At 41.5% G+C, this 24,468-nt stretch overlaps 1 protein-coding gene across 2 annotated transcripts in view; it reads right to left on the minus strand.

Annotated features, from left to right (window-relative positions):
* PDZD7 (PDZ domain containing 7) overlaps window positions 1-24,468 on the minus strand; it is a 48,523-nt gene that overhangs the window by 9,372 nt on the left and 14,683 nt on the right. For both annotated transcript variants that reach the window (XM_060768277.2, XM_060768276.2), the window contains exons 5-15: window positions 21,903-22,079; window positions 20,798-20,945; window positions 19,194-19,254; window positions 16,772-17,239; window positions 15,045-15,230; window positions 11,240-11,415; window positions 8,467-8,558; window positions 6,516-6,607; window positions 4,471-4,542; window positions 2,323-2,916; window positions 275-375 (exon numbers count right to left, since the gene is read on the minus strand). In XM_060768277.2, coding sequence (XP_060624260.2) covers window positions 275-375; window positions 2,323-2,916; window positions 4,471-4,542; window positions 6,516-6,607; window positions 8,467-8,558; window positions 11,240-11,415; window positions 15,045-15,230; window positions 16,772-17,239; window positions 19,194-19,254; window positions 20,798-20,945; window positions 21,903-22,079 — 2,167 coding nt within the window. The remainder of the gene's footprint in view (window positions 1-274; window positions 376-2,322; window positions 2,917-4,470; window positions 4,543-6,515; window positions 6,608-8,466; window positions 8,559-11,239; window positions 11,416-15,044; window positions 15,231-16,771; window positions 17,240-19,193; window positions 19,255-20,797; window positions 20,946-21,902; window positions 22,080-24,468) is intronic.

Genomic DNA, 24,468 nt, shown 5'->3' on the forward strand with positions numbered 1-24,468 from the left:
TGTGCTCCGTCCTGCAGAAGCTCCATATGCCGCTGTAAGTAAACAAGAGGAGAGAAAGAAGACAGCATTCTTATGCAAAAACCTGGTCCATTTACTGTTGAATAGTGCTCTGCTTTGATGTCTGAATAGTATAGCAACATGAATGGTCTGAGTCTGTTTCTGGAAGTGGCTCTGCTACTACGGATACAAACAAGTGGTTGGCAGTTGGTATTAATAATATGGGGGTTGTACCCAGAAGAAATTAGCCCACTTTTCCCCCTGTTGCTTTAGTTACCTCCAGTTTTCCGCTCAGTGATGCTGCTCCTCCAGGAAATATCTTCTCAATCTTCACCATAGGCTGCAATCGGGATTCTATTCCACCTGAAATACTGATCCCTGGAAAACAAAGGGGTGCTGGAAGCTAGGGATTGACACATCATACTCTTTTGCTTTGTAAAGTAACATTTTTCAAAGCTTGGGGATATTGTAACCATGTTGTACTACAACTCCCAGAGCTTCACTTGGCCATGCTGGAGGGGGATTCTGGGAGTTGAGTAAGAAAAAATCCAAAACCACAAGAACTCCCAAGAAAAGCAATTTTCAAGCTCATGCATTTCTTTTTCAGGTGCAAGTTCGTTCTTTCCCATTTTCCCATCATTTTTCCAATGGTTTTTAAAGTTATGAAAGAATCTAGGGACATCTGAAATGAACTGAGGGTTATTACATTTGGGCATGAATATTTATTTATTTATTTACTTTATTTGTATACCGCTCTTCTCAGCCCTTAGGCGACTCTTAGAGGTGGTTCAAATCCATAGGGCAGGGGTGAGCTCCCACTGTTAGCTCCAGCTTCTGCCAACCTAGCAGTTTGAAAACATGCAAGTGTGAGTAGATCAATAAGTACCACTCCAGTAGGAAGGTAATGGCACTCCATGCAGTCATGCCAGCCACATGACCTTGGAGTTGTCTACGGACAACACCAGCTCTTTGGCTTAGAAATGCAGGTAAGCACCACTGTCCAGAGTTGGACACGACTAAACTTAATGTCAAGAGGAAACCTCATTACATTTGGGCATGAATACTTAGTGGTGGTTCAAATCCGTAGGGCAGGGGTGAGCTCCCAAAGTTAGTCCCAGCTTCTGCCAACCTAGCAGTTTGAAAACATGCAAGTGTGAGTAGATCAATAGGTACCGCTCCGGCGGGAAGATAACGGCACTCCATGCAGTCATGCCAGCCACATGACCTTGGAGGTGTCTACGGACAACACCAGCTCTTTGGCTTAGAAATGGAGGTAAGCACCACTGTCCAGAGTTGGACACGATTAAACTTAATGTCGAGGAAACCTTTACCTAGTGTTGGAAATTAGGGATGCAATCCAGCATCCTCTTAGCATACTATAAATATCTGTAGGCAGAAATACAGTATCCTAAGACTGTGAAACCCCTATGTCAAATGACAGCAATTGCACAACGTATATCAATGACTGGGTGTCATTGTGCTGCCATTATTGTTGTTGTTATTGCCTCACTTTTCTCTCTTGATCAAGACCAAAAGTGGAATGAAGAATCCACAAAGTGTAACCACAATGCACAATTCTCAGCAGAATATGTGCTATGAGAAATAATTTGACCTGCATGTATACTGTGATGTATACTTATATATGCTGCTAACAAGGTGCTGTCCAGGTCCCTTTCAACAATAGCACCGTAAATACTGAAATCCCTTCCTGAGAGCAGGAGATATTGAAAATCAATACTTCGCATCATCTCCATCTTGATAATCAATGAAAAGGTTACTCATAACAATTAAATAGCCATCAACTTGTTCTCTTCCATGACATCCTCCATAATCAGCAGTTTGAGATACTCATTTTACTCTGCCTAATGGTTGGCCCACCCTATACAGCATATTTCAGGAGATGGGTAATTGATGACATAACTTTAAATAATCCAAAACATTTTAGAAGTGTCATCAATTTAACTCAAACAGAACCAGACAAGCAAGCGGGCACATAAAAAATGAAGCCATATTAAACTAAGGCTTCCCTGTTTGAATAAGAATAGCCAGGTTTTCCTTCATGTATTTAACTTGAATTTCACTGCAGCCTTCCTGGTTGCATTTCCCAACTACAGCTACAATCTACAATCTCAACAGATTGTAGATTGACAGATCTTAATGATGAGGCAGTAGGGTTCCCACATCTGTGTTTAGATATGTTTGTTTCAATGATTGTAAGCAACCTCAAATATTGGAGCAGGAAAAATGCATGATACAACCATGCACAGTAAAGAGAGGCATCCCCTTGCATTTTCAACTTAGAGCAATATTAGGGATTCAACTTACCTAGTGATTGCTTTTTCTTGGACAGATGAACAGTCAGCAGCTCATATTCTTCCTCCTTAATGTCACGGGGGCCATTTTGGAGTGGACCATCTGGGACCACTTTTGTTGTTTCTACTGCCTTACTAGTTGTTGAGGCCTCAAAGAGCTGGGATAATGGGGGCCTAGCTCTGCGTGGCTTGTTGATCACTGAGTACAAGGTATCCTTGGCAGGCTGGACTTCCCCATGTGGACCCCATGTGGCTTTGCCATGGCTTGACTTGGCCATACGAGGCCTCCCTCTGCCAGATCGTCCATCCCCTTGACTGAGGGACTCTACTTCCTGAGCATGCGCACTATGCCGGCGACTTCCTGATGTTTTTGTTTGCTTAGTGAAAATCCAATGGGTTTCCTTGCTACCAGCAGATGAAGAGGAGACTTGGGAGGATGTTGTGTACCCATCCACTGGCACGTCGGGAAGAGGGGTATAGCTTTGGGGATGAGTCCGTCTGGGAGATAGCTGCAAGCCTTTCATTTCATCCTTCAGAACTGTCTCCTCCTCTTCCTCCCCCCTTTCTTCATTGTTCACTGGTTTGAGCAGGAAGCCGCCCCTGAAATCTGCAACCAAAGTTTCAAAATGTGATGGTTATCATCTCCCACCTTTCCCCCCAGACTTGCAATGATAAACCTTGGAAATGGTGAAATCAACCATGGGAAACTATATCCAATATTTGCATCCTGGAAGTGAATGGAGTATATAGGATTTGGAGTTAATGTCTGGTCCCAGAGACATAATCTATAAGAATAACCAGTTCTATTAACTGCAATCACCCATCAAAAGAGTGTGTGGTTGGCATTCTCTTAAAGCGGTGGTTCCCAACCTTTTTTTTTTTTTTTAACCAGGGACCACTTTGACCAGGAACCACTCCCCAACATTTGTACCAAATCAGGTTTTGGTCAACTTTAGATTTGGTTTGGTTATTTGAGGTGCTGATTCAGAAAATTGCATTAGATAGACCACCATCAGCTCTAGTTTCCGATACAGAACATATGCTATCCAGTAGTCGCCATCTGCTCACTCATAGAAAAACATATTTAATAATCTTGACCTTGATGTGGTAGTAGCAATCTTTCATGGGTAGTCAGTCGATCCCCTCCCAACATCCTTGTTGACTCGGCACTATAAGAGAGTTTTGCGTGACCAGTCGCTCTCATTGCTACGTGGTTTCGATGTAATGGTGTAGTAATGGTGAGGCTGCAGATCATATTTTTGTTCTTGTGGACCACTGGTGGTCCACAGATCACAGGTTGGGAACCACTGTCTTGGAGGCATATGCAGGGGTAAGTTAACTTTTTGCCAATGTATGCCCCTTTTCGGTCTCTGGAGATGAACTGTCTATAGAGTCACGGAATGTGCCCTTGTTTCTGCTACATTCCATGCTTGATGGAGTATGGATGGGGATTGCAGAAGCATCTGGCTATGTTCCTGTAGTCAAATGCAAAATGATTACATCAGTCACTGAGATCTCTAGAGGACCCCCAGCAGATGATTCAATCACTTCTGGCTATGAGAACATAGCCAGACACTTCTGTGAACCCTCACCCTGTTCTCATTCAGGCATGCAATTGCCAGAAGGACAGTTTCAGAAGCTCTATAGTAGATCTGAGGAGGGATAAATGGTTCAGCATAGCATCGTTTATGCAGAACTGATGCTACTCTGATCCATGTAGGATTGTAACCTGTGTGCATTAACCCATTCTCTACCCAATGAATATATTTCCTCTCATTTGTCTTTTAAGCATGTCTTTTAAAGGTCTATAATGGCCCCACTAGTTAGCATAATTTCTCTTCAAGTCTCCTGTGGGTATTTGAATATTTGGGTTTATAAAATCAAAGATGTTAAATTACCCAGGTCAACCCGCCTGCCCTTATGACTTGTTCCTTACAAGCAAAAATATTTCAAATTCAGGAGAAATCTAAGCATGTTAACAAACTTGCAGCATGCAATTAAATATTGTACATGTTCATGCAATTTATGTAATTGCACGAACATTTGCTAGAATTCAAAGTATTTTGTCCGAGTTGTGCAATTGCAGCTAAAACAGTATCATTACCCTTTTGGGAGGAGGGTGCTATTTTTGGGTGAGGGGAGGATAATCACAAGGACTCACCAGGCACTGGGGTGATAAGATGTCTCTTCGGGGGGACTTCATGTTGTGCTGGGCGGAGAGCCGGTGACCTCACTGTGAACATGGGAAATTAATGAGTCAATCTCTGTTTAATACTTTTCTTTTACTCAGTGACTTGGGGTAGTCTCATTGAAAGCTTTGCTTCTTAGTTACTTTCCTGCAGTGGTTTATTTTCCAAGAAAAAACAGCTTCCAGGGCTCCAAGCTATCAGGAAGCCATGGCTTCTTCCCCACAGGCATCATAGTCCCTACTCTTAGAGGAGAGAAAAGTATGCCCACACATTCAGATACACTCTCTTAAATAAAACTGCATAATTTCAGGATTGGTTGAAGAAGATTTGGAAAAAAGATACAGAATGGGGGACACCTGGCTCGACAGCAGTATGTGTGAAAAAGATCTTGAGTGTCCTTGTGGACAACAAGTTAAACATGAGCCAACAATGTGATGTGGGAGCTTAAAAGCCAATGGGATTTTGGCCTGCATCAATAGGAGTATAGTGTCTAAATCCAGGGAAGTCATGCTACCACTCTATTCTGTCTTGGTTAGACCACACCTGGAATACTGTGTCCTATTTTGGGCACCACAATTGAAGGGAGATGTTGACAAGCTGGGATGTGTCCAGAGGAGGGTGATTAAAATGATCAAGGATCTGGGGAAGAAGTCCTATGAGGAGCAGCTTAAAGAGCTGGGCATGTTTAACCTGCAGAAGAGAAGGTTGAGGGGAGACATGATGGCCATATATAAATATCTGAGGGAAAGTCATAGGGAGGAGGGAGCAAGCTTGTTTTCTGCTGCCCTGAAAACTAGGACGCAATGGAGCAATGGCTTCAATGTACAGGAAAGGAGATTCAACCTGAACATTAGGAAGAACTTGCTAACTGTGAGAGCTGTTCAGAAGTGGAACCCTCTGCCCCAGAGTGTGGTGGAGGCTCCTTCTTTGGAGGCTTTAAAACAGAGGGTGGATGGCTATCTGTTGGGGTGCTTTGAATGCGATTTTCCTGCTTCTTGGCAAGGGATTGGCCTGGATGCCACACAAGGTCTCTTCCAACTCTATGATCCTATGATTCTCCCCTGCATTTCTCCTCGCAGAAGACCCACATGACATACAAAACAAGCCACAAATAAAAATAGTTTTAAAAAGCAGTTAAGAAAACAGCTGCCAGAATGTCCAAGTCAGTGAGTCCAGTTTGAGATAAAGTGCATTGTAGCCCCCCAAACAACTTTTACTAGTCTAGGTTGAAGGTAGGGCTGGCTGTAGTGGTTGGCAAATGTAGGACCTTATAATATAATATAAATGGGTTCCTGAATGAAGTGTAGGACCTTACCATCCTCCAATGTTTGCTTATTTCTATATTATTTATTTATTTATTTATTTACAGCATTTATATGCCGCCCTTTTCACCCCGAATGGGACTCAGAGCAGCTTACAAGATATATTTTCATACAATATATTATATTATTAGTATAGTACAATATCAGTATTATATATTGCTATATTGCTCTATACCATTATATTGTATATAATTTATTATATACCATTATATTGTATATAATTTATTATGCCCATTTTACCCCCTCTTAAGTAAACATCAAAACATGCTGTTTGTGTTCAATTATGTTTACCCACTACCTACAACAAAAGTGCACTAGTCGTAGAATATCCACAACAACACACTGATATTTCATTATATACTTTTAAGGTTTTTTTTTCAAAAGTAAAAGTAAAACCTAAACAAACCAAAAAAGCTAGCAAAAAACTGGAACTTTTATTTATTTATTTACTCTATTTAATTCTCTATTGTGAAGGGCACTCAAGGCGGCTTACATAGAGACCTTAAAACACTATTCCATGCATTAAAACACTATTCCAAAAAAATTAAAATTAAATTAGATTAAAATTAGAACATATTAAACATTTAAAAACATTCCATTCCATATTAAAATCTTTGAGAACAGAACAATCCCCAAAAGTAGTTCCCTAACCTAAGCGCAGTTGCCCACCCTTGCACTGCTAACTTCTTTCTTACCTGTTCTACTTTTCAATGCATCGTAGGCTTCAATCTCTACAGGCACAACCATACTGTCAAAACGACCCAGATCTGTGGGGGCTATAACACTCCTGCAAAGAGTGGAAGAAGAAATTATTGGCATCTGACAACTGTTCCCATTAAACAGCATTATCAGGGGTTGGGTTTGGAAAGCAAACTCCAGAAGGTCCCTGCTTATCTGAGGTGTTAGGAATTAGACCACTACCAGAAAATGAAATCAGTTGAAAAGTGGAATCTAGGTATTTCATCTTGCAAATGCAATATTCTTTCCTAGCTGGAAATTTTGATATTTCTAGGTGGTCTCCCATCCATGTATTAACTATCTTGCTTAGCTGATGTAATTGCACAACAGCATGAATGAACAAAATGTTATAAGAGGTGATAGAGATCTACTGATAGGCAGACAGACTGATAGACGGACAGCCAAGTATTCTTGAATATGTGGACCTCTTCTCAGTCTTTCTAAGGGTGGATCTAGACAACCCCTTTAATGCAGAAACCTCTGCAATAAAAAATGGGCTATCTAGATGATGTTCTAGACCAGGGGTCCTCAAACTAAGGCCCGGGGGCCGGATATGGCCCTCCAAGGCCATTTACCCGGCCCTCCCTCAGGCTCAACCTAAGTTTTAAATGACTTGAAAACACAACAACAATCCTATCTCATCAGCCAAAAGCAGGCCCACACTTCCCACTGAAATACTAATACGTTTATATTTGTTAAAATTGTTCTTCATTTTAATTATTGTATTGTTTTAAAGTGTTTTTGCACTACAAATAAGATATGTATAGTGTGCATAGGAATTCATTAATGCTTTATTCAATGTATAATCTGGTCCTCCAATAGTTTGAGGGACTGTGACCTAGCCCTCTGTTTAAAAGGTTTGAGGACCCCTGTCCTAGACAAACCGGACTTAAACCAGGAAAACCCTGGTTTGTGGCAAATTAATTTGATAGTAGGATAAACACACTACAGTATTCCCACAGTTTTCCGGGCTAAATTAAATGATTTTTTCCTCCCCCCCCCCTTTTACTATAAATATATGGTATTGTTATAACAAATCCATTCTGTTTTAGCCATTGCCTCATTAAACTAAATTGCTGCACTCCACTAGCAGAAATAACAAACATTGTTACATTTTTCACATACCAAAATACCAGCTTTGGACAAGCAGCAAAAACTCCAACTATCACATAAGGCAGACCAACAGCTTTGGCAAGACTTCTTTCCAATGAGTCAGAGGTGGAAATCATATAGAATTCCAGATGTTGTTGGACTAAATCTGTAAAGTATTCCTTACCATTGATATTACTGGGTAGGGCTGCTGGGACTAAGAGTCCAACAACATCAAGATGCTCAAACCGATCCCCATCCCTGTACTAGTAAATGTAAAGGTAAAGATTTCTGCTTGACATTAAGTCTAATCGTGTCCAACTCTGGGGGGTGGTGCTCATCTCCATTTCTAAGCCAAAGAGTTGGTGTTGTCTGTAGATACCTCCTAGGTCATGTAGCCAGCATGACTGCATGGAGCGTTGTTACTTTCTTGTAAAAGCGGTACCTATTGATCTACTCATATTTGCATGTTTTTGAACGGTTAGGTTGGCAGAAGCTGGGCCTAACAGCGTGAGCTCTCCCCCTTCTCTGGATTCAAACAGCCAACCTTTCAGTCGGCAAATTCAGCAGCTCAGCAGTTTAACCCACTGCGCCACGAGGTACTAGAGAACAGAATTGGGTCTTGGAGGTCATGTAGACATTCTAGATCCTGGAACATAAGGATCCTGCACACCTACCCCTGCAAATGTGGAGGGCCAACTGTAATTCTCTAACAATACCTTGATATACAGTTACAGTTATACTTCATGACACAGACCCACAGCCACACTTGCATCACAACACAGATTGCCTGTCTCTCGCCTCACCTCATGTTCCTACCTGATATCTCTGAGAAGAAGCAACTTCTCAGGGCGGTCGAGAATCGCTAGCAGCGGCCTCACCAAATCTTCCACACCACTTTCCTGGATATACTATGTGGAGGGAAAAACAACTAACATCAGAAATGAAATTAGAGTCTACTGTAGCCAAGAGAACTTCCATTATAGCTGTTAGAACCAGCCCAAAACATCATGCTGCTCAAAGTACAGAGCAAGACAGTATCCTCTAAGTTTTCTGTACAGAAGCTGATTTCTGCAGTTGAATCTTACTTCAGTGCCTGGCAAGGAAAATAATTCTCTATGACACACCTGAAGAAGGTAAGTTAGTTGAATTTTGTGGGGGGGGGGGGGGGGGGTGAATGAGAGGGTGAAAAGCCAGCGGATTTAGGGGGAATAACTAAAAAGCTGCTATTTCTGCTTCATAGCATCTACCACCCTAGTAGCATGTGGCCAGTAGATTGCGGTACTATTATTCCAACATACCTGGAGTGAAATTGGACTTGAGAAAGCTAATCTAATGGGACAGAATCAATCAGGACATCTCCATAGCATCACCTGGTCATGCCCAGCACTTTTTAATTTTAATTATTACATTTGGTCCTGCCATTGATTTTAATTGCGTCATTGCGTTTTGTTAATGTTATTGTTTTGTTTTTTGAGTTATTATGCTGTTTGTTGTGCTGTTGTTTTACTATTGTATTTGGGCTCGGCCTCTTGTAAGCCACACCGAGTCCTTTGGGAGATAGTAGCGGGGTACAAATATAGGATTATTATTATTATTATTATTATTATTATATACATGAAAATTATGAGAAATTTAAAGCAGCAGTTGGCACTCTAGTTCCTAGGCTGCACGGATCACTGAATGTGTTAGGAGTTAATTCTTGAGCAGACATACACATGGTTGTGTTGTTCAGTTACGTGCAGAACTCTTTTATTAGCCAACACAATGTTTTTTTTAATTCCTGATAGAAGAACATAAGGATTTTAATCCATCCCTCTCACGCACAATCAAATGGTCTTAGTGAAAAGTAACTAGACTCAGGGCTGCTGTGGAGTATCAGTAGTCCTCCCACTGCCCTAGTTTCATCTGTCCCTCAGCAAAACCCTCCCTTTGCTCCCATTCAGGACTAAAGGCTACTGAAAACCAGTCCCCCTTTCCTCATCTGAGAGCATACCCCTTAATGGTGATGTTTAAAGGGCAACCATGTCTTGGTTCATAGCTCCCTCTTGTGGCTACTGTGGGGACACTAAGGGGCAACATCATTTAATTCTAGGGAAACCTGCAAAAAGCATGCTGATCCAAAACAGCTTGTGGTAAATGTCTGATTTCTTTTCCACACTAAGCCATTTGCATAGGGCAGCTTCAAAATGATAGTATGCAAACTGATCAACACACAAATAGGAGGAAGAAGGAAGTACACAAATATACATTCTTCCACTGGGCTGGAAAAAAGTATACAAATTAAACTGAGCATAACTGCACAGCTTCACTAGACCAATTTCCAAAGGCATAGCTGTGCTCATGTGTGGCAACAAGGAAGCAGACAATCCTGTGGCACTTTAAAGGATAAATTATTATACCATGACTTTGTTAGGTATACTTTATTATGTAGCTGATAGAGAACACAGGCCAGCATGATAAAAAATTAGAAAAAAACAGAGTTGGATCAGCCCAAGAGTTAGGTTGTGGTGGGGAACCTGTGGCTGTGCAGGCGTTCTGGGACTCCATCATCCTCTCCCATCAGATAGGCAGACAAATGTCAGTGTGCTGGAAGAAGCAAAAGCCACCAGCATTGAAGTGATGCTTTTACACCATCAACTCAGCTGGACTGACCACATTGTCCGAATGCCCAATCACCATCTCCCAAACCAGTTACTATACTCCCAACTCAAGAACAGGAAACATAATGTTGGTAGGCAGAAAAAGAGATTTAAAGATGGGCTAAAAGCCAACCTTACAAACTGTGGCATAGACACCAAGCACTAAGAAACCCTGGCCCTTGAACACTCTAGCTGGAGGTCAGCTGTGACCAGCAGTGCTGCAGAATTCAAAGAGGCACAAATGGAGGGTGAAAGGGAAAAATGTGTTAAGAGGAAGGCGTATCAAGCCAACTCTGACCGGGACCGCCTTCCACCTGGAAACTAATGTCCTCACTGTGGGAGAACATGCGGATCAAGAATAGGGCTCCACAGCCACCTACGGATCCATCGCCAAGACACTACACTTGGAGGGCTATCATCCTCAGCCTATGAGGGATTGCCTTAGTAAGTAAGTAAGCATCCCCTCCTTGCGTGACCTATTTATTTATCATTTTTCTTCTCCCAGCGAGGGACTCAAAAGAGTTTTCCTACGTAATTATGGCAAAATTAATGCATCACATACAGAAACCTAATATAACGATAATAACATAAAATTATCAATTAAATCATAAAAAATGACATCATTTAACAGGTAAAACAGAGAATTAAAAACATATCAATATAAACACTAAAATAACACAATCGTAGTCCAGGCCGTTTCAAATATCATGATCAGAAATGATAGGAATTTTAGATAGCCAACATTTGGAGCCTGACAACTTCCCCACATGGTGACCAACCTGACACTGTGGAGGTGAGTAAGCAGGTTTAAACTGTGCCCTTGCTGCAGGCAAGTGCAAACTCTGCTGTGAATAGAATGAGGCAACTGAAAACTATAAACCTTGAAGCTGCTGTAAGAAAGGGAGACTTGCAGCTCAAGACCTGCAGGCAGGTTTGAGCATGCTCCTTACCCGAGTGCAGTGCCTCAGCACAGCAGCCACTTCGTCTTCCATCAGCAACTTCTTCGCCATATCCTCGATCAGCAACAGGTGACTTTCTGTGACTTTGCTGTGCTCGCTGCCATTGTGCTGCGGAGATGACAGCAGAGAGATTTTCGAACCCAGGGGGCTGAACGTGTAGCCTTTTTCTGGGGAGGGACACAAAGAAAGTCACCACACTGCACACAGACTGCATCAAAGAAAAACAACATACATGTGTATGTGGAAGGAACAGATAGGTAGATATTCACCACTTTAGAACTGTCAATCAACAATGTATGCTCATGCAATAGTAGGTAGAGTGTAGTTCCTGGAAATGTACATGCAATTATTCTGTATCCACAAGCATCCCTTCTCACAAGAAATCCTGTGTAGTAAGAAAGTCAGATTTGGACATGGAATAAGGGATCTGATTCAGATTCTCATTCAGTTTATGAAACAGTGAGAAAGTCAGCATCCTCACTCCCCAGCACCCAAAGACTCCTCTCAACTTACTAAATGTCTCTTATGTTGCCCCACATAGCCATTCCATGGTTTGTGGTGAGCAGGCAGGACTACAGGTGCATATGGCTATATCTCCATAGTCAAATGTGAGCTGAAGACATCAGCACTGAGTTCCCATGGTATTCTCCAGGGATCTTATCACCATATACTAATTTTGCCTTTGGCTATGAGACTGTAGCTGGGTGCTTCTATGATTGTGCCTGCTCACCATGAAACATGGGATGGCTACATTGCCTCGCTCCAAGGTCATTTCAGTAAGTTGTGGGTGGCATATAGCTCGGCCTGGTCTAGGTTTGCATGTGGATATATTACACCAAGCTGAGCAATACAGGATGGCAGCCATTGCCTGGTAAATTATAAACATGGCCTAGTGGCTTTCTCAAAAATCATCACCGAGTATCATGGAATTGTAAGAGTTTACCTGAAATACCTCCACCCCCAACCAGAGGTGGGTAACGGTGCCCCTCAAAATATTATTCAATCTTTCCTCACCATTGGAAATGCTGGTCAGGGCTGATAGGAGATATAGCCAACAAACATCCTGAGGACCATAATTGCCTAACTTTTATTCTGACTTTGCAACCATTCTGGACAAGTGGAAATGCAGCAGATACGAGACCTCATCACACTAGAGAATGAATCCACTTTAAATCTTCTGCAGACTTCTGGGGTTTGTAGTTTAGGAAGAAGCCTTTAAAAGCCTCACTAGACTACAAACCCCAGAATTCTGCAGGAAGCAGAAACTAGATTTAAAGTGGATTCATTCTCTAATACGTTGAAGTAGAATATTTCTGCCCAGAATGCTGAAAGTTCACAGACAGAAAGGGAATACTCATAGCTCTCACAGGCATGCCCACACCCACACTCTTTTCAAAGTTGACTTCACACCAAACCACACATTGCTGGCAAAGGCCCAGCCTATATTTCAGCTCAGTTACCCCGTTTCAGTGTCCAGCTGACAAACCTCTGAACGACGCTAACTACAGGCAGGGGAAGAAACCAATGAGAAACTAATTAGGAATCTTCAGTAAAAATTAACAAATATTGAACCAATTTAAAAAAAAATGTTTGTTGTAAACATGATAAAAAAGAACGAACTTTTACCATACCATGTCCTAAAATTAAAATATTTTGGATTATAATTCATAAGAACACTAAAAACATCTTAAAAATGAAAGTGCCACTAGAGCCAGAAGCCTTTCTATTGGGACTGACAAACTTCCAATTTTTTTCTGATACTCTTTTTATACTAGGTAACTACAGCAAGGATTGTTTATATTTACTATTAGAAACAAGAAGAAATTCCCACCCAAGATTTATAATAATATAAAACTTTATAATAAAACTTTATTTATATACTGCCCTATCTCCCAAGAGGACTCAGGGTGGTTTCCAACATAAGGCAAAACATTCCATTGTCAGAAGGGAAAACCGTACAAACAAATTAAAATAAACATCATAAAACATTTTTTGTTTGCTAAAACAAACACAAAAATTTTAAATCCAGTTTTATTTAAAATAAAGAAGTTAGTGACAAGAATATCAGGATCTCCAATGATATCCAAGGGATCCTGTAATGTTAATCAACCAGAGATAAGATTTATGACAAAAAGGATAGATTTTTTGATTATGAACAAAACAGCAGAGACAGGGAAGGAAGCACTAGTTAAAGCTAAAGGTTTTCCCTGGCATTAAGCCTAGTCATATCCAACTCTGGGGTGGGGGGGTGGGGGGGGGGTTCTCATCTCCATTTCTAAGCCAAAGAGCCAGAAATGTCCACAGACACCTCCAAGGTCATGTGGCTACATGGAGCACTGTTATTTTCCCTCCAAGGCAGTACCTATTGATTTCACATTTGCATGTTTTCAAACTGCTAGGTTGGCAGAAGCTGGGCCTAACAGGGGAGTTCACCCTGCTCCCCAGATTCGAACCGCTGATCTTTCGATCAGCAAGTTCAGCAGCTCAGCACTAGTTAAGACTTTCTATTTTTCATTTCTCAACTTTTTATCTCCTTTGTTTAAAAACACTGTACAGGCGCTTTTCTATCCTTCAGTGTTTAGATTAGAAAGGAAATGCTCTCCTTTTTTCTTTCTCTTTTCTTTTTTAGCGTCATAGCAACCTATTCTGTACTAGATAACAATGAAAGAAGGTGAAGATGCAAATGTTAAAAATGCCCTGTTCTATATTCACTCTTGTGCCCTTCCTCATATATTTGCAATAAAAAAATATACGGAAAAGAAAAAAGAAAAGAAAAGAAGGCATCTTCAATAAAAAGAGGGAAGATGAGAGAAAGTGAAACCATTTGGGATTGTCCTCTGCTCTCTCTGCAGAAGAAACAGAAAGAGGACAATCTGGATCACCTCTCACTTATTTAGGGCAAGCATTTGTACGTGATGGAGATGGAAAGAATGTTAACCATTATTTGTTCCCAGATCAAAAAAAGGACTTCCCAACTGTCAGAAGGAGGAATGGGACTAATGAAGCTTCTGCCAGTAAACAAACAACCCAAAATTTTGTGCAAGAATTATTCTGCAAAGGAATGTTTGCAAACAAAATATCATTTGGGGGCATTTTGGAGTATTGGTTTTGCTCCCTGAGGCCCTTGGGATTGCATATGCTCATGGACCACATTTTGCTCGCTGCGATACAAGCGGGATATAAATAAAGTTGTTTATTATTATTATTATTATTCAATACACAACAAGATTAGTACACTACAATCAAGATCACTATGTTGGCTTTTGTATTTGATCACATGTCAGATGTTTCCCAAGTGTCTAGGATTGTGTGATGTATCGGTGAATAATGCATGCAGATCCAAGTAGGGTGGCCTTTTGCAGCTGACAGATAATTTAAGTGCAGGCCAAGGTGTTTAGGCAATGCACCCAGTGTGCCAATCACCACTGGAACCACCTCTACTGGCTTGTGCCAGAGTCTTTACAGTTCAGTCTTTAAATCCTCATATCGTGTAAGCTTTTCCAGTTGCTTCTTGTCAATCCTGCTGTCGTCTGGATTGCAACATCGATGATGATGATGCTTTCTTTCTCCTACCTTAGGGCCCTTCCATATAGCTCAGAATATCAAGGCAGATAATCCACAATATCTGCTTTGAATTGGATTATCTGCATCCACACAGCCATATAATCCAGTTCAATGTGGATTTTATACAGCTGTATGGGAGGGACCTTGGAAGACACAATTCCCTTTGCCAACAAGACTTGCCAAGCCATACACTCCTGATAGAGAGGGCATAAAATAAAACAGGTTTGATTACCTTTCTCTTCTTCAGGCCGTGCTGGGGACTTGGACCGTCTCACTGTCTCCGGTGATCCAGCTGCTGAACTTGGCTTTCCTGTCTTGGAACTCTTAAAAAACAAGTTCATGAGGGTTTTGGAGCGTTTGAGTGTGGCTTTCTTCTCCAAGGATACTGGCTTCTCTTTCTTTCTCTGCCGTTTCTCCTCTGTGATGAGAATCCAAGAAGTCATAGCAAAAGATCACATCAAAAGACTTAAAATGAAATCTGGTCCTTCCCCAAGCCCAATGTGACACTAATGGGTTTTCAGCCTCTTATTGGTTTTCCTTGAATCATAGAATCATAGAATCATTGAGTTGGGAGAGACCTCATCAGTCATCCAGTCCAACCCAAAAATCGGGAAAATCACATTCAAAACATCCCCAACAGATGGCCATTCAGCCTCTGTTTAAAAGCCTCCAAAGAAGGAGGCTCCACCATACTCCGGGGCAAAGAGTTCCACTGCTGAACCATTCTCAAAATTAGGAATTTCTTCCTAATGTTCAGGTGGAATCTCCTGTCCTGTAGTTTGAAGCCATTGTTTCGCATCCTAGTATCCAGAGGAGCAGAAAACAAGCTTGTTCCCTCCTCCCTATGACTTCCCCTCACATATTTATACATAGCCATCATGTCTCCTCTCAGCCTTTTGGAAGGTACCTATGTTATTGTTCCTTGATTTGGCTTTCTAAAAAGGACTAGCAAGGGGGCAAATAGTGTCAATTCTCTAATTAAAAATAAATGAAACAAAGGAATACAAAATGTAACAGAAATTTACTCCCTCACTGTCATCCTTCCAACAGCAAGCCAATACATTTTAAAAAAACAAATAGGCTTCACAATCTCTGAGAATGCCTACCATAGATGCAGGTGAAACGTCAGGAGAGAATGCTTATAGAACATTGTCATACAGCTTGAAAAACCTACAACAACCCAGGGGTGTGAAAACAGGACAATGAAGAAAGCTCAGAAACCAACTTATTTGAAATATAGTGATGGAAAATAGTTCTATAGATACCATGGACTGCCAAAAAAAAATCAATCAAATGGGTTTTAGAGAAAACCAAGCCCAAATTTTCCCTAGAAGTGAAAATGATCAAACCAAGGCTATTATATTTTGTCCATATCACGGGACAACATGATTAATTGGAAAAGTCAATAAGGTTTGGTAAACTGGGAGGCAGCAGGAAAAGAGGATGACTGCATGACAGGTGAAAAGATTCAATCAAGGAAGACATGGCCCTGATTTTGAGCAGAGTGTTGGTGACAGGATCTTTTAGAGATCTCTCATTCACAGGGTTATGATAAGTCCAAGTAATTTGATAAAAAATAACAATAACAAAGTCTTGGGTATGTCAGCCTGAAAAGATAATGTGTGTATGTGTCTTCAAGTCTTGACTTATGGTGACACCATTAATTTCATAGGATTTTCTGAGGCAAGGAATACTCAGGGGTAGTTTTGTCAGATATATAATGATTCCATAAACTGTAAAGCTAATTTATGGACAACCTTTAGACAGTCTTTAGCATCTGAACACTCATTATTTACAATGATATAATAAATTAGCATCCCAAACTGCAGTTTTGATAAGAACCACACTGGGTAGCCACATGCACAACCAAAGATTCTGTCATTCAAACTGCTCTTCATAACCTCCAAAGTAAAATATAGGAATCACACTTGATGTGTACTTGAAGAAGGAAGCACCTACCATAGATGGTCAGATAGCTCTGTGATCTCTTGATGGGCTGTCGTGGGCGACTGAGTGCCAGAAGGAGTGCCGTTTTTGGGGAGGGGTCTGTCATCTCTTTGCCAGAAAGGGGCCGGTGCTTCCTTAGGTGGAAGGGATCCTTGGCGCTCTCGGTGCGTATGGCTGTGTCCTTTAGGATTTCCATGGGTCGTACAATCCGCCGGGTCTCAGTTACCAGACTCCCCGAAAAAGAAGCCCCATCAGGCAGTGGGTCCGTTTGCATGGCTGTCTCAGCCCTCTCTGAAGAGTGGCTCCGGACTGGCAATTCAGTGGAAATGCCAACATCCACCATGCTATTTTGAACTGAGTTGGATACTGGGGACATGAAGAGGCCATTGATGGAGGTGAAGGGGGTTCCTGAGGAGTAGGATGACACAGAGGAGCTGGACTCGGAGGTCTGGGACAGCTGTTGCAACTGGCCATTGGTCACTGCACCAAGAGTGAGAAAGAAGAAAATGAACATGGAGAGACTCTTTCCACTCAGACCATCAATATCAGCACAGATATTAATAACAATGCACAGATATTATGAATGTGAGCAGGTTGTGTTTTTTGTAAACCTCCCAAGAAACTCCAACATGGGCATTCTGGGTGTTGTAGTCAAAAAATTAACTTTTACCAGCTGTTCTGTTGTTGTATATTATACAAATGATTCTCCTACGCTCTTCTTTTGCTGTGGTACCATTTCATTTTCCTAGCACTGAATGTACTATATTCTGTAATTGTGAAAAAACTGATTGTTTCCTTATATCATGCATGGGGAATCTTTCACTCTGCAAATGTTTTGGTCTACAATTTCCATTAGTCCTAACCAGCATGGTCAATGATAAGTGAGTGTGGAAGTTGTGGACCAAAACTTTTGAAAAGGCAAAGGTTTCTCTGCCTGTTCTAGACAGAAATCTTTGCTGTTGCCATTCAGTCTCAATAAACCCAGTAACAGTGAGTAACAGTGAGCACATTATCAGAGACTTATTTTTTTAATTCTATAGTCTGGATTACTATTTTGTTGTTTTATCTATTAGACATAACTGCAACTCTGAATGCCCAACATAGTACCTTCCTCACCATGATTTTGTTGACTTAACAGTGATTTGATCAGTGAGTGAATTCACATCAGCTTATAGAGATGGATTTCTTCTTTTATTTATATGTATAACTCTAGTACAGGAAAAAAAAACCCTTTTCCATTAGACTCCCTCCTCCATTCCCATGTGTAATACACTCTAAGCCATGCGCTACTGCAAATATGCCATTAAAGGATGCACACTCTAGTGAAAGCGATATGGTGACACTTGTCTCTTACTCTTATAATAGGATCTGGAACTGCTTTAAAAAGCAGACTGATGCATTTAGGATCACAGAAAGAAGCCTTTTTTATGAAGTGCATAGTTCCACTATAGAATTTTCTATTACAAAAAAGGTTGCTATCTTGGCCATCTTTAAAAGGGTGATGTGACAAATTCATGAAATTTATTTATTTATTTACCATATTTATATCCCACCCTTATTACCCCAAGGGGGAGTATATAAATATAATGTTATCGGTCATTACATGACAGCTGTATATCTTCAGTATCAAAAGCAGCATGCCATTGAGTAATGCATCACAGGACACATATGTGGAAGAATGCTGTTGAAGTTCTGTATTGACTGAAGTCTTCCTATAGTGATGTGAAGGCTGCTGAGGAACAGAATGCTGAACCACATAGGTTTATGTTTTAATTTAGTATGATTATTTTTATATGCGCCCAGAGATATTTGAGAATTTAAGTTCCATCAATATGCCTCTGTGCAACATAACATTTAATCTTGGACTGCAGTGTGTGTGTGTGTGTGTGGGGGGGGGGGGTGCTATTTTCTGAAGGTGACATCCTTTATGCAACACTGAAAGACATGTGTGAGAAAGCTAACAGCTGTATTTTCCTAAATGCAAAGAGGGTAAGTATTGTAAATACTTACATATACGTTTAGAAAATTTAGTCAAAAATTGACTCAAAAAACCCTGGGTGATCTTACCCATGAATAAATGTAAGTACTTTACCTACATTTTTTTTTAAAAAAACAACCCAATTCTCAGCAGAGTGTCAAAAGGTGAGAATTTAATTCATCCTGGGAAAATCTGAAAGAATCACCAATCCCTTCTATTCTCTCTGCTATGGCACTGCTTTTTTTGCTGCTGCTACTTCCCCCTCTTTGTGGAATGATCCTTGACTTACACATGGGCCATATCAAAATCCATAACTTTGGCACCAAAGACTGACTTATACATGTCTATATATTTAGTTTGCTTGCAGAAGCATCTTTGGATACTCGTGACTGTTTCTTAGCAAACCAATGATCAATGATATCATCATCCATGGAAGAAGTTGCACTCATGTCTTACTTCTGTTGAGCCAGCAGTACTCAGCCACCATTTCCTTGTAAGCCGGGAACCTCCCTGTCCCCTAGATGGAAGGGACAGAAAAGACACAAGAAGTCATAAGAGCAGTTGCTGCCTGCCCAGTCTTCAGTCTAATCTCATCTCAGGCGGAGAGACACCTTCATAAATAATGCATTCCCCACCGCCAGGTCCCTTCCCAGCTGAAACCGTATCGTCTACGTCTCAGGAGTCTGGGTCTCAAGGCATCTTGGAGAAAGAAATTACTGGGCATTACAATGATGAGAAAAAGGGGATTTTAATACTATTACTTTGGCAAGCAAAGTGTTAGGAACCTGAGTTTTGCATGGTACGCTGTCAGCACTTAATCAGAACTGAGCACAAGGTGGGTGTGCCTTCTACTTCTTGCAGGAAAGTTGAAACTTTAAACATCAAAATGTCAATCTCAGGAATAAGGCTTATAACAACAACAACAACAACAACAACAACAACAACAACACAACTTTATTTATGCCCCACCACCATCTCGCTGAAGGGACTCAGCGCAGCTAAGTAAAAGCACACCATGGTTTGCAACAAGCAGCATAAATTTACATAGAAAATATACATTTGTATTAAAAAACAACAACATAGATTTACATAAAATAACATGCTAATATAACCCTACCCATTTAAAATCCAACAAACACAGCAAGCTGCAGATAAAAACAAGCTTTGTAATGTCTCAGCCCATAAAGCGCTAACATAAATCAGTCACTAAGTCCTCGGGTTTCAAGGTTAAGGTACTAAACATGGCCCAAAGGCTTGTACCAAAAGCTATGTTTTCAATTGTGTCTGAAAAGCTTGAAGGATGGGGGCTAACCTGATCTCTTTAGGGAGGGCATTCCAAAGCCAGGAGGGCACCACCAGAAAGGCCCTCTCTCTCGTCCCAACTAGCCATGATTGACACAGAGGTAGAACCGAGAGGATGGCCTCCCCAGCAAATCTTAGAGCTTACACCGGTTCATAGGGGGAGATGTGGTCTCAAAGATAGCGTATATGTGTATAATGCTGTGGGGATTCAGGGAATTATAGTCCAAAAATGTTTGTTTTAGCCTCCTCAAACATTGCTTTCTCATGCCACACTGTCTGGCTCTATCCAACCTTCAGAAAGAAGGTTCCACATCTGGTATAGGGGAAGGACATCCATACCAAGACTGATTAAAGAAAATGGTATGAACTTTAGTGAGACACTGAGAAGTTCCAGGAATCCACATACTGGTGCTTTTTGTAGCACTAAAGCCTAAATTAGGTGAGAATCATGTTATCCTCCAGATGTTTATTGGGTTGCAAGGGCCAATAGAGAAGAATTATGAGAATTGTAGCCTGACAATATGTGAAGGGACCCATGTATCCCAGCCTAAGTGCAAGTAGTTCTAATTTGTATAGGTCCATTGAATCAATAGAATTACATAGATGTTGACATACTGCATTCATGTTGATTCAATGGATTTGCTTAAATTGGGACTAACAATTGGATCGGTTTTCAATCATGACAAGTTCATTGAGTCATCTTCTGTCTGGATAGCAACCCTTTTGTCCTGCCCTTGACAAGGCACACAATGGTTCACCTTGATGGTCAGCATGATGTGGGTTTGCCCCTTTAGCACTTCCACTGCCTTGCTATGGCTGATGTCATCAAACTTGACTCCGTTGGCTGCAAGGACTTGGTCGCCGACCTTGATCCCATGTTTCTCAGCCAGCCCACCAGGATCCACTCTGGAAATGATGCAAAGTAGGAATTATTCTCCAACTGGAACAGTGGAGTCTTGGCAGAGAAATTGCCTGTATAGGCCAAGTAGTAGAGGCCAAGACGTGGTATATCTTCTTGTATATGGGAGAGAGAATATCAGAGGGTTGCAAGGATAATTCCTTCTCTAGCATAACCTTTGTGAAGTGAAAGTACCTTGATGCTTGCCCCTTGTTAACAATTTTGCCCATGGTTTTCAAAGCTGTCTGAAACAACAAAGTTCTACAGAAAGAAATCAAGCACTACAGCAGCCTTTTAAAATCTGGTGCCCTTCAGATGTTTTGGACGATAACTCCCAGCATCCCTAGCCATTAGTACTAGAATGAAATGGGTAAAGTGTGATCCTGATGCTGCATGTGCTCCCTCAAGACTGTTTTTGTGGATTTCAACTTGTCCAAGACTTCCCAATATTTAATGCTGCCTTTTTTATATTTTTAGGTGTACAATACTTCTTTTAAAATGTAAGCCACCTTGAGTCCCAATGTTGGGAGAATGTTGCATTATGGGACCCATAGTGAAATAGGGGCCACTGTGCAAGCAGAGCCAACAGCATAGTTTTGTGCAATATGCTGCTGACTCTGCTTGCACAGTGGCCACAGTGATGTAGCTGCGTCTCCTTTCTCCTCTGGGGAATACAAATGTTGCACAAGAACACAAGTAAGTTTCCAACAGAATGTCAACCCACACATTCAACTTGATAGTATTTTGGCCTTTACTGTGATCTAGATTAAACTGTCCTGAACCCACACTCACTCTAGGATCTTGAGCTGGATTTTGATCCCTGCACTAGCTAGTTGTGGATGAAACATTTTCCCGCAAAGGCAAACTATATGACTAACATGATGTGTGGTTGATCCTGTATGTTCAGCTGATCTTATGGTCTAAAACAGATAAGAGCGGGAAACTTCAGGCTAATTAAAACGTACTTGGAGACGTAAATGCCAAGCCCATACTCCTTTCCCCCACGGATGTTGAAACCCAAACAGTAGTCATCCGATGTGGTATAGAGGTGGACAATTCTCCGTCTTCCAAACTCAGAGCTGGTATCTGATGGAGTTGTGCTGCTTCTTTCCACAATCAAGCGCCGGTTGACCACATCAACCCTAGGTAAGATTAAGGATTCACTCAGGATTTCAGATTTTGAGGGTGACTGTAAACTGACTTTCCACTTCTCACCATGCTCAGGAGGATAAAAATGCAAAGGCTGTCCTCTCCTGGGCTGAACTGCACAAACTATCACTTATTCATGATAGTAAGCTCCCACCATCCTAGAACAGTGGGAGATAGCACCAAGGATACAACCCAGACCTCCTATTTGTGAGTGACAGCATTATGCAGCAATTCATTAAATCAGTGAGACCAGCAATACCAAACACACAGTACTGACCAATAGTATGCCAACTGCTCCTAATTTGCTCCAATTTAAATGAAGATTTAACTTCAGAAAGGCAGACTGGACTACATTCTCAGACATGTTAGATGACAAGATCATATCGGTTGCCCCAAACCCTGACGAATACGAGAACTTTATTGAAATAGTAAAAACCTGCTAATGGGCCTCTATACTGAGAGACTGCAGAACACACAACCTTCAGGGCATTACTCCTGAAACAGTTGCCAAGTTGGAAGACTATTACAGTCTCCATAACAAAAACCCATTTAGTGAGCAAACTCTTCAGGCAGCGCAGAGCATCTTGTACTCCATCTCTGAAGCCAAGAAACAACAGCAGATAAAGCTGATAACAGAAGTTGACATGGAGCAGGCAGAAGGCATGGAGGCTGCGAAGATGATTGAGCAATGATCCCTCACAAACTAATACTCATGCCAACATAAAGGCAGATCAGACTTCAACTTCTGAAGAATGGGAAACCCAACCTTGCCACCAAAGTAGGAAGGAAACCAAGAGTCAGACAACCAGAAAATAAAAACAACAACCTTCATGAACTTTTACAACTACTGAATTGGACATGGCCTTCAATAAATGCAAAAATGGCCAAGCAGCTGGCCTGGATGATCTATGGATGGAACAAATTAAGAACTTTGTCCCAAAAGTAAGGTGTTGGCTGCTGAAGCTGATGAACAACTGCACTGCATCCTGTCAGATCCCCAAAATCTGGAGGAAAGCAAGAGTCATAGCCATCTTGAAACCAGGCAAAGACCGCAATGATCCAAAAAGCTATAGACCAATCTCCTTGCTGTGCCATCTTTACAAAGTCCTGGAGAGACTTATTCTGCATAGAATCATGGAAAAAAATAGACCCATTTATGATCCCACAGCAAGCTGGCTTCAGGAAAGGCAAAAGCTGCATATCACAAGTGTTGAACCTAACTCAGCACATGGAAGATGGTTTTGAAAGGCAGCAGATTACAGGAGCTGTCTTCATAGACCTGTCAGCAGCCTATGACACTGTAAATCATCACCTCCTGAAGAAAACTTATAATATCACAAAGGACTACCACCTCACCCTCTTCATAGGAAACCTGCTACAAAACAGGAGCTTTTTTGTTGAATTCCAGGGCCAAATAAGCAGATGGCGCAAACAGAAGAATGGCCTGCCTCAGGGGAGCATGCTTGCTCAGTCAGTGTTTAACATTTACACAAATGATCAGCCACTGCCAGAAGGGACAGAGAGTTTTATCTATGCTGATGATCATGCCATCAGCGCTCAAGGGAGCTTTGAGGTGGTTGAAGAGAAGCTCTCCAAAGCTTTAGGTGCTCTTACTGCCTATTACAGGCAAAATCAGCTGATTCCTAATCCATCTGAAACACCGAAATGTGGTTTCCATCTTAAGAACAGACAAGCACCTCATGCTCTGAGGATTACATGGGAAGGAATCCCACTGGAGCATTGCAACACACCCAAATACCTGGGAGTTACCCTGGACCGCTCTCTAACCTACAAGAAGAACTGCCAGAATACCAAGCAAAAAGTGGACACTAGAAACAATATCGTATAATAACTGACTGGCACAACCTGGGGATCACAACCAGACAGAGTAAAGACATATCTGCCCTTGCGCTTTGCTACTCTGCTGCTGAATATGTATGCCCAGTGTGGAACACATATCACCATGCTAAAACAGTGGTTGTCTTAATGAGACATGCCACATTACCACGGGGTGTCTACGTCACTGGAGAAATTACACTGTCTAGCTGGTATTGCACCACCTGACATCTACCGGGAAGTAGCAGCCAATAATGAAAGGAACAAGGCAGTGACATCTCTGGCCCATCCCCTGTTCAGATATCAGCCAGCATGCCAATGCCTTAAACCAAGAAATAGTTTTCTAAGATCGCAGGAACAAAAGTAATAGGCTAAAACCCAGAACCTCAATCCTTGGCTGATATCAAATGAGAGACTCCCACCTGGGCACACAGAAGACTGGGTAACTTGGAAGGCACTGAACACACTGCGCTCTGGCACCACGAGATGCAGAGCCAACTTTAAGAAATGGGGCTACAAAGTGGAGACCACAACATGCGAGTGTGG

The sequence above is a fragment of the Anolis sagrei genome, chromosome 3 (assembly GCF_037176765.1).
Source record: "Anolis sagrei isolate rAnoSag1 chromosome 3, rAnoSag1.mat, whole genome shotgun sequence".
Lineage (NCBI taxonomy): Eukaryota > Metazoa > Chordata > Lepidosauria > Squamata > Dactyloidae > Anolis > Anolis sagrei.